Source organism: Lepidothrix coronata, unplaced genomic scaffold, assembly GCF_001604755.1.
Source record: "Lepidothrix coronata isolate B3197 unplaced genomic scaffold, Lepidothrix_coronata-1.0 Scaffold69, whole genome shotgun sequence".
Classification (NCBI taxonomy): Eukaryota; Metazoa; Chordata; class Aves; order Passeriformes; family Pipridae; genus Lepidothrix; species Lepidothrix coronata.
In genome coordinates, this window is record NW_016690249.1 from 2,527,742 (window position 1) to 2,538,615 (window position 10,874).

General features: G+C 36.7%; 1 protein-coding gene across 6 annotated transcripts in view; it reads left to right on the forward strand.

Moving 5' to 3' along the window:
- PDS5B (PDS5 cohesin associated factor B) overlaps positions 1–10,307 on the forward strand; it is a 100,298-nt gene extending 89,991 nt beyond the window's left edge. For 3 of the 6 annotated variants that reach the window (XM_017818609.1, XM_017818610.1, XM_017818614.1), the window contains 4 exons: positions 2,781–3,223; positions 3,315–3,416; positions 6,275–6,416; positions 7,250–10,307. In XM_017818609.1, the coding sequence (XP_017674098.1) occupies positions 2,781–3,223; positions 3,315–3,416; positions 6,275–6,416; positions 7,250–7,285 (723 nt within the window). In that variant the 3' untranslated portion in view covers positions 7,286–10,307. Of the gene's footprint in view, positions 1–2,780; positions 3,224–3,314; positions 3,423–6,274; positions 6,417–7,249 lie in introns of those variants that run through there. The other 3 variants (XM_017818611.1, XM_017818612.1, XM_017818613.1) reach the window with 2 other exon arrangements.
- Positions 10,308–10,874: the final 567 nt, after the last annotated feature.

Below are 10,874 nucleotides of genomic sequence, written 5' to 3' on the forward strand. Positions count from 1 at the left end.
TGACACTTTTCTGTTCTCTCATTATATCAGTCTGGTGCATTTTTCTTGGTTGCTTGGGACATAAGCTACTGACTAGTAAAAGTGTCCTGAATTTTTGCTTGTGTTGAAGTGTAAATAACCATCTTATATTGTTATATCTTGTGGGAAAAGCAAACTGGCTTATAACAAAATCAGAAAAATCAGGAATCCCTTGTCAAAAAAATAACACTTCTGTAAACTTTAAAGTCTGAGAGTCCAAACAGCTCCTGGCGTGCAATTCATGTTTAGAAGCATTAATTTGAACTGGTAAGTGAGAAAGCTGAGCAATAAAGCAAATACAGTTCAGTGTTTTGAGTACTTTTGAGGGCATTATTCCGCTTTAAATCTGTAAGCAAGGTGCTTAAGGTCATTGATTCAGAACTCCTTTTTGGTTTTTTGGAACTGGGGAGCACATTATAGAAAGCATTAGCTGAGAAGCAGATTTGTAATTGGGTAGCAGAAGGTCCATGTTTTAAACACACCACTTCAGGATGTTTGTCCAAATTAAATTGTTGAGTAACACCTTAGTTCTAAGGTTGTGGGACATGGTTTAACCTCAGGAGGAAACTTGACTTTGAAAATTGGCTGCAGTTACCACCTAAAAGGACCTGCAATGACAGATGTGCATGATGACTGCAAAGGCAAATAAACCGAAATAACGAGGATGTCACTGATCTAGATCAACAGTTTTGTCACTGAAGACATGAACTGACAGGAGGTGTCATCATTGTTCAAACATTTTTCTTGTCTTCTTCTAGTGTAATTCTTTGTCCTTTAATTTCTTTTCGTTTTTTCCCTCATATCCTCTCTAGATTTTCTTTCTGCTTTTCTTGACAAAGGTTTTTGGATAAAGTGGAAATGAAGCTGACTTTATAAGCTGACTTCTAGCTTATGGAACAAAGGAAATGTGAAGGAAAAAATATTCACTTGGGTTTTAAGTTGTGTAACTGTCATTGTGTAGATTAAATTGCCATGTGGCAAATACTAATAATGTGCTGAAATACAGTAATGTAAGTATGAAACAAACATTGATATGAAACAGAAATACTGTAAATATTTGGACTTTTGGACAATTTCATGGTCTGAAATGAAATACAGTACCCATGAAATGGTACATGGGTAATATTTTCTTTTTTTTTATTTTTCCTAGAGACCGGGTTTGGTTGGAGTGAGCAGGCCCTAATAGCTGCTTGTTGAAATCTTTGCACTTTTTATAGCTCTTTACTGTGCACTGTACAGAACTAAAGCATGGAGAGGTGAAGGAATATTTTCTGTTTTGAAAGCTTATGGAGAGGTGAAGGAATATTTTCTGTTTTGAAAGCTTATGATTCAGAAAGGGTTCTGCCTTTCTTGATATGATAGAGGGCAGGAATGCCATCCAGAGGCATCTTTGGCAGGCTTGAGGAGTGGGCCCATGGGAACCTCATGAGGCTCAACAAGTCCAAGTGTAAAGTCCTGCAGCTGAGTCGGGGCAATCCTCAGTGTCAACACAGGCTGGAGGATAAAGGGATTGACAACAACCCTGCCAAGAGAGAGGGACAGAACACTGGTGGATGAAAAACTGGACATGAGCCAGTCATGTCTGCTTGCAGCCCAGAAAGCCAACTGTGTCCTGGGCTGCATCAAAAGAAGAGGGGGCCAGCAGGTTGAGGGAGGTGATTCTTGACATCTGCTCTGCTCTCATGGGACCCCCATCAGGAGCACTTCATTAGAAGGTGGACATGGAGCTGGTTAGAGCAGAGCCAGAGGAAGGCCATGAAAATGGTCAGAGAGCTGGAACAGCTCTCCTGGGAAGAAAGACTGAGAGGGTTAGGGTTGTTCAACCTGGAGAAGAAAAGGCTCTGGGGAGACCTTGTTGTGACCTTTCAATGTATGATGGGGGCTTATAAGAAAGATAGAGAAAAACTGTTTACCTGGTCCTGCAGTAATGGGACAAGGGGCAACAGCTTTAAACTGAGAGAGGTTAGGTTTAGATTAGACATAAGGAAGAGACTTTTTACAGTGAGGGTGGTAGGACAGTGGAACAGATAGCCCAGAGCAATTGAGGATGCCCCACCATTGGAGGTGTTCAGGGCCAGGCTGGACAGGGCTTTGAGTAACGTGGTCTAATGGAAGGTGTCCCTGGCCATGGCAGGGTGAGTGGAACGAGATAATCTTTGAGTCCCTTCAGACACGAACTAGACTGTGATTGTTTTAAGGCTTGGATGGGGTTTTTTGCTGCGCAGAGCAAATGCTGAGTCTTGGTACAGCTCTGACAGTAGTGGTTTGGCAGCTACCACTAATTCCTGTTCTTCCCTCTAGAATTGTAAATTCAGATTGCCCACTGTCTCCTGTATTAGTGCCTTGCCAGTGCTAGGATGGGAGCCAGGCATAACCACCTTGCAGCTCGCAACAAGAGCTTGAAGCCACAATTTGACAATTCGCATCCTCTCCATCTTAATATTTTCCTATTGATAGAAATGCAGTTATGGATGTTCTATCCTAATGCGTTTGATACAGCTGAAGATACAAATGAGGAAGACCCTACACACTTCAGTGTTTTGACTACTCACCTTTCAAATAATCTTTCTCTCTTGCCTGGTATTTTTTATGTCAGTATGTGCTTATACTTTTGCAATGTTTTTGAAATGGATATGGTAGACAAACTGAGACAACTTGTGTAGCTTGAAGACTGTATGTCTTGTTGGGTGAAGTTTCTGCATGTGACTGTTTAATATGGCATTTTAATTTTTTAATTTAATGGTGTAATCTTACCTTTTCAGTCTGAGATGGAGAAGCCTAGAGGACGGAAGAAAGCAGCTATCACAGATTCAGAAGAGAAATTAAGCATAGATGATCTGAATAAATTGGGTCAAGAGCAGAAACTTAGAGGTAGTCAGCGGGGAAGGAAGAGACCTGCTATTGTTTCAGAAGCTGATGAAACACAATGGCAAGATGAAAAAAGGCTAAAAGAAGATGTGATAGAAAGTGAGGATGAACAGAACAGTCCACCAAAGAAAGGGAGAAGAGGACGCCCTGCCAGAACAAATAATGGGGGAACACCAAAGGAAGAACCAGTGGCAAAGTCATCAAAAAGGAGCAAAAAAAAACAACCGCCAGCAGCTGCAACAGAAGAGGAGGAGGAGGAAGAAGAAAGGCAAACTGAAAACATTGAACAAAAACCAAAAGGCAGGCAAAATAGGACATCAAAAAGAACACAGCAGAGGTAAGTCCATCTTCTCGTAAGCTGCATATTTTTTATCTTTGGACATTAGTTATAATTTGATACTTTGCAATTTGGGTCTTCCTCAAAACAGAGCAGAACCATCTGAAACTAGTACGGTTGAATCAGCACAGTCTACGCCACAGAAAAGACGGGGAAGGTCATCACAAACCCCACCATCACAGCAAAAAAAAGTGTAAGTGTTCTAAATCTGTGTTCAGTGAAAATTAAATATATGCTTCTGTGCCCCCAAGCAAACATTTACTGAAAATATTTCAGAATGCTGTAATTGACAGTTAAGAAAATAAATTGCCATTGTTATTTCTAAAATGTTTTTCTTGGCTGCTTCTCCTAGGTCATCTCAAACCAGATCAAGAGACTGCGAGTAAGTTTAGGGTGCTCAGGTAGCATATTCATAGCTTTTCTTTTCTAGGAGAAAAGTCAATAAAGCACAGGAGGGCCTTGAAGATAGGGCTTTATTAGGACTTCAAGGAGAGAAAAGTGGTCCTGTTTGTTTTGGATGGGGGGAAGAATCCAATTTTTACTGTAGTGAAACAGTATTGTGGAGAATTAAGTTTATTTTGATTCTCCTTAAATTAATGTTCACTTTCTAGTTTCTGGCCTTCTCGTTATCCACTTGAATCATTTCCACATGAATAAAATGTGTTGTGATCAGTGAAGGATAGTAGCTTCTGAAAATTGTGAGGTGCATTAAGCTCCAAAATGAGGTTAAACTCTGTGGCTAGCTTCATTTTCTTGTGCCTGCTGTAGGAAATTACAGGTGTCTCTACCTTTTCTGTACATGTGTAGGTAATATATGTAAGCAGAGGTGCACAAGTGGTTATTTGCCCACTTGTATCTAACTGCAGCTCATGGAACAGATTTACTCTTCTAGAACCTGGTGATAAATTCCTTATGGCACTACTTAAGCACTTCTGCCATCCGATGTTTTGTATTACTCTGTTGTTTTTCTGTCTTTTGGGCTTAGTTAGCATCACACTGATCTTCCTCTGGCAGTGTAATGTACTGATTTGGCTGACCCCGGAGATCTTCCATACCAGAGAACTTTGCGTGAAGAAGCTTGCACCCTTGTTTCACATTCTAGGTTCACACCAGATCAATTGATCTAGCATTTTGCACACACAATATCCTGACCTTTCCAGTGTTCTGCTTCCCTACCTCACCTGAGATCTCTACTGCTCCTTTACTCTGTAACCAGAAACACAGGACTCAACACTCTCTTGATTACTACAGAAGTCACTGCTTCATGTGCAGTAGAACCAGAGTTGGAAGCTGCTACTGCCATGTCGAGAAGACACGCCAACAAGTCATTGTTGCGTGATGTGCTGTGTGGCATTTGTCATACTCCCTTTACTAAAAAGTATCTTTCGATTCACTTCTCAATGAAATTGGTGAAGCCCTTATGTTTCTTTACCCCATTTTAAACAGAAAGTAAACTGTATCACTCTCCGTGATCAGTAACAAATATCGCTCTTTTATGTGTATATATGTTGTTCTGGCACAAGGAACCCAAGTAAGTTGTTTCAGGGTTCAAAGTTGTTGGGTCTATTCTAGATTTCATTTTAAAAAAATATTGTGGGTTGGTTTTTTTTTTTTTTGTCAGACCACCCCTTTTCCAAATCTGCAAGAAAAAGATGAGACCATCTTAATTTTTCAGTCTTTAAAGTACACTGTAGTCAGACCTTTCTTTCTTTCCTACATACATATCTACAGCAGTTTTAACTGAAGGAAGTTGATAGATTGAGCAGGACCACAAGATAGAATATATTTAATCCAAATACTTAAAGCTTTCTAGGCTCCTTGGGAATGGATTTGAAATTAGAATTTGGGATTTTGCCTCTGAGGTGATAAAATATCCTGTGGGGTGATAGTTTATAACCTGTTTCTGAGGGCAAATTAGGCTACCACTCAGTGCATGTGAAAAGGCTTATTTTTGTAATATGTGAAAAGATAAACCTAGCTTGTGAGTAATTCTTCTGTTTCATTTTCAATTCTCTTGCTTCTGTCAGTCTTGAAGACTTGGTTTGGGCTAATTTATGTTACTTCTCAAGGGATGGTATGCTGGTTAATGCAATTCAGAGATTTTATTTTGTCCAGATTTTAGTGGTTCTCAGGACTGAAAATTCCTACCACTTTTGTAGTGTAATGGTGTCAGAGGACAGTTGTTTTAGATCTGTGCCCCCACTGGAGATTGGTATCTATCTGTTGTCTGCCTGGAACAGAGTTTCTGGTTTAATTTCAACCAAAAAGTCACCCAGTTTGGTTGCAGCAAGACTTCATCTGAAATAAATGGGATGATTCTGTGATTTGATTCTGAATTGTGCTAATGTAATGTGGGTGATGCTCTGTAGTTTTGGATGTATATGTAGTTGGCTTTTTTTTAAGGTGAGGGGGGGATGGCTAGTTCTCAGGTAAAGCAAGTGGGTGCTTTTTGCTTGTGTCGCAGGTCCCATAACTAAAACAGACAATTTAAGCTATTGTTGACTGATTGTTCTTGATTATCCTAATTAAGTTATTGTTATCCTGATTATCCCTAGCTCTTAGTATGAGCTAGTTTGGAATATTTGCATTTAGGTTCATCATAGTGTTAATTTCATAAATAACAATATGGGTTCTTCTAGGTTGTGTATAAACTCCTGTAGAAATAGAGTACATCTATTCATTGAATTGTATAGGAAAAAAACAACTCATAGTATTCAATATCTGGCTCTTTGGCTTTTCCTGTTCACTGCTTAGGGTTGTTCGCTGCTTTGACCTGTATTCTGGCACCGAAGAGAAAAATTTGCCTTGTCTATAGAGACAAAACTGTTCAACTTTGTAGTCCTAGCCCTCTATTAAGGACGAACTTTGTTTTAGTTCCACTTCTTCTGTTTCATGTATGGATGAACTATATAGGTGTATAAGACAAGAGTATTACATAACATGAAATTTTAAGGCTTCTGTTCTTGTAGAGTAGAATGTTTGCTCATACAGTTTATACATTTGCAGACCCATATGCTGTGAAGCTGATCTTTATTTTTCTTCTCATTGTAGCCGTGCAGGACGTTCCAAACAAGCAGCCAGTAAAGAGAATGAATCTAGTGAAGAGATGGATGTATTTCAGGGTAGTTCACCGGTTAGTGATGACATTCCCCAGGAAGAAGTAATGGAAGAAGAGGAAGTTTCCACAATCAATGTAAGACAGATGCCTGAGATTTTCTTTGTGAGTCTTTGTGGTGGTCCTCTGTGTGTTGATGATCAGAGAGTGAATTCTGTTCTTAGAATGACTTCTCCTATACTTAGAACTTATTCTTCCTACTTTAAAATGAATGAGGTCATTGTCAGCTGCCACTGTTGTGTAGTGGAGCTGCACTGTAGTTTCCCAGAGAAGCTGCATGTCTTAGAAAATACGTCTTTTTGTCAAACATCTTAAAGTTTCTGTTCTGTGTAACCTTTCTCATCTGTATGCCAGAATTGTATTATCTAATGGGAATTATTTTCCAGGTCACTCTTGCTCATTCTTCTCAGCTGTATTGTGATAGTGAATAAATTCAAAACAGACACACAAAATGAATAGTACTGGAAAATAAGCATGACATCTTGGAACAGAATCCTAAACTAATTTCTTCCTCTTAGCAGCATATGCAAATATGTTAAGATAATTTCACTTTTGTATTTATTTCATACAAATATATTACCAATGTTAGTAGTAATACTGAAAATTTAACTGTGAATGCCTTTACACTTTTGGATATTTCTGATGATTGGAGCATCTGAGTTTATAAAAACAGAAAAAACTCTTTTTGAATACGAGAAGGACACAGACTCAGTAACATCAAATGAAGTTACATCCTGGTCATTGAGTGGGACTTGTGCTTGTGATAAAATCAATAATGAATGCCACTGTATACGGTTATTCAAACATTATTGAGCAAGACTGAGCATTTTTTTCCATTATAGAATATATTTGTTCTCAGATTTTTCAAGATTTTTCTGTAAAAACATTAAAAATACTTTTTCTCCAAATAGGTCCGTCGCAGAACTTCCAAAAGGGAAAGGCGATGAGTGAGCATGTAGTTACCAGCCTTCCAGGTGAAAGCTTTGAAGAATGCTTTTAATATAAAGCTTGAGACTGAATGAAGCTGTTAGTGCACAAATGGGGTTGCTGACAAAAAGACAAAACCTATTTTACTGCCCCTGCATTTGAAGTCCCTAGGTCACAAGCTTTAGCCACACACATGTTGATATCATTAACTGTGGATTTTTGTGAAGTGTAATGTGCGCTGGCTTTGTAGACATATGAACTAAAGAAGAAAACTGTAAATAGTTCTTTTTTTAATGTTTCTGACTTATAAAGTGCTTGTATAGCTTTTATCTGCGGCTTTAAACTGACAGTACCCCACTGTTTATTGGATCGATTGGTTTAAAAAAGAACAGTTTGTTGAAAATTGATCTCAAGCAATATCTGTCAGTGTTCGTATTTGTACTCTTGTTGACATTTAACTGTGAAAAAAAAATCAGTTGAACAAATAGTGCCACTTTCTTTTGCCACTATTTGTCATGTGGAGGAGAAGAAGAAGAAAAAGTCTTTGTTTCCTTCATGAATATAACCTAGTGTTTACCTTCAGGCACCTGCTTATCATCAGAGGTGCTAAATTACTTTCTTTTACAGTTGAACAATGTTGGATAGAATAATACAAGAGATGCAAATTGTGAAAGAAGTTTTGTTCTACACCTCAGTATTGATGCCAGAGTTTTCTGGACTTGTAGTGGCATTGAAAATTCAAAAAGGATTTAAAATATTTTAATTTTAAAAGTGTGTTATTAAATAATGTACTGAATACCCTACCCATTTTATCTTCCCCTCTCAGTTTTTATTAATCTACTGTATCAATAAAATTCTGTAACTGAGTTTTTAATAGTCTAGTATGTTAATGTGTATAGATATTTCCTTCTGAACATGATGTTCACAAAGAGCAAATTATTACTACATTATAATATGAAATCTGATATATAAACATTAGTGAAAATACAATTCTTATTACAATGTAAAGTTAATCACAAAGAGAAATTTTATTGATGCAGTGTGTCTTTATAAAGCTGTTCTTGAGAGCCAAGTGTTTTGTATTTTATAGTGAAGTTGCATGTTTATGAAAAATGTGCTGAAAATGGGATGTAATGTTTTTTTGGAAACTCGTATCTAGCAGTAGTATATGGTAGGTTGCCTCATGAGAGAACCTTTTATTGAGAGTTTATTGTACCTTTTTTGTTTTTGAGCCAAATTTTTTTGGTATGAAGAGCTAAGTTTTTTTGGATAACCAGCTGTCGATTATTACAGTCAAGGTATTCAAGATTTGAATGAAGCTCCATTTTTATTTTGTGCTACCATAGAGAGGTGGGGTTTTGTTGTTTTTTTGGGGTTTTTTTAGGTATAGTCTTACAAAAAAAGGAAACAAAATGCTTAGAGCAGTATCCTGTTCCTGTATGCAGTTTTACAGTTTACAAAGTGTGTCTTTGAACCAAAATGTATCAGTTACTACACTATGCTTAGCCAAGCACACATTATACCTTCAGGTGCTGTTCTCCCTCTGATAGCCTACAGTTGACAACACATGAAAAATCAATTTCTAAACTAAGAAAATTTTATTTCATTGAATAATGAAGCATTTTCATATAATCCATCAATAAATAAGTTATTGTTGCAAGGTGGCCTGTAAAGATCAGAGAAAAGAATAATACTAAACCATGGATTTACTGATTTACAAAGTGTAAGATCACTAGTAAAGCAAACAACCCTTAAAATTTTTTCATTATGCTTTTTTTTTGTACCAATGGAAAAAGTATTATAAACAATTAGGTTATTCTGCCTCATCCTAACTTCTCCACTCTTCCAGTATTCAGCTTTTCAACATTTATACCTGTAGATATGAGGGAAATGCTGCCTAGAAAGGCAAATATGGTTGATAAGAATTGACTTTGAAAGAGTTGGCACAACAGAACTGGCTTACTTATGCTTCAGCAGTGCAAATGCAAGTTGTTGAGGTTTTTTTTATGGTAGAGAATAATTAAAAGCTAGCTTTATATTTTCCTCTTTGACAGAATTGCACTGAAAACATTTATGGAAGATGTACCTTTAAGTCCATTTTATACAAAAAATATGAAAAATTGATGCTGAAACTGCTGCAGACTCTTGAGGCTTTATGTGCATAAACATGGTTAGGTTAAACTTCATCAAATATTGATGCACCATTACTGATCATAATGTTTATTGTAAATTTAAACTATAGTTTTGCAAATGTTGATTTCTTGGGTTATAATGTGTAATTCATTATTTCTTGAGAAATAGACACAGCAAATATTTCATTCTTATATTCAAACTTCTTCTAAGTTCATTCTCATCTCGTATAAAGAAAATGAATATTTTATGTACTAACATTTTGAGATCTGCATACAGTAGCTACAGTAGATTATAATTATGTATAAAAGATAAATTGCTAACATTCAGTTAGCATGCTCTTCTGCAATGATAATGTTAAGTTTATAAAATGTACTGTATTACATTAAAAGATCAAATTGAACTCACTGTAACAAGTTCCAGTATGACATTTTTGTGAGATTACCGAAGTATCTTGCTGTACTTTGCAGCAAATTAAGCTTTTGTTACATTTCCTTTTCTTGCTGCAGTGCAACAGGAAACTCTCAGTGATCTGTAGTTCATATGCAAAATCCAAACAGGGATTGTAATATTTATACTAATGTTTAAGAATAATTTACTTATTCCAGAACCATGGTGGTCTTTTACTTGTTACCTACTGAGATAATGAATACTTAGGGTCAAGTAATCCACTAATAGGAGGGAAATGTGAAATTGCTTGAAAGTTCTAGTGTGAGTACACCTGTTCCACCTTGGATAGTCTAGAATTCTGTATTAATAATACTTGACTCTGTCAATTGACTTTATTTTCTAGCAAAACCGAACCCTTTTTCAAATATTTTGACACTTGCTCTTTTGACATTTTGATCTCTGTGAACAAAAACATTAGAATTTACAAAAAGATACTCATATTAAAGACCCTTTTGTCAAAAATGAATATGCTCAATTTGTAACTTGAAAAAAACTTAGAGTTGAATATTAAGTACATCATTCTGGCATAGCATTTGTCATCTGATAGTCTAAAAAAGACACCACCAAACTTGAGAGGGGTGTGTGCAGTTTTCTTGCTCCCTTTTTTGCATGTGTAGGTCTTGACAGATTATCAAAATCTGCTTTCATGAATGCACACAGTAGGTTTTGGATCCTGCAAGTTTACGTCCCTGTCATTCTGTGGGGTTAATTCTTAAATACATTCATTCTATGCAAATACAGGTACAAACCCAAGTACATTATGTTTGAGTATTCTCACATTTGTGCACGCAGGGCATAGGAGGATCTTACAGCTGTATACCAGAGATATACAAAATTCTGAGTTTGTGGATGGAGTAATTTTAAAGACTTATCTGTGTTTAAAAATATAATTTATATATATATATAGTGTAGAGATTGATACATCTCTACCTCATCAAATAGGTGCAAATACTTTTTAAAAGAGACACATTCAGGTATACCACTGTATTTGGTCTAGGCAGCGTGTCTACAACCACACACGGCTAAGAT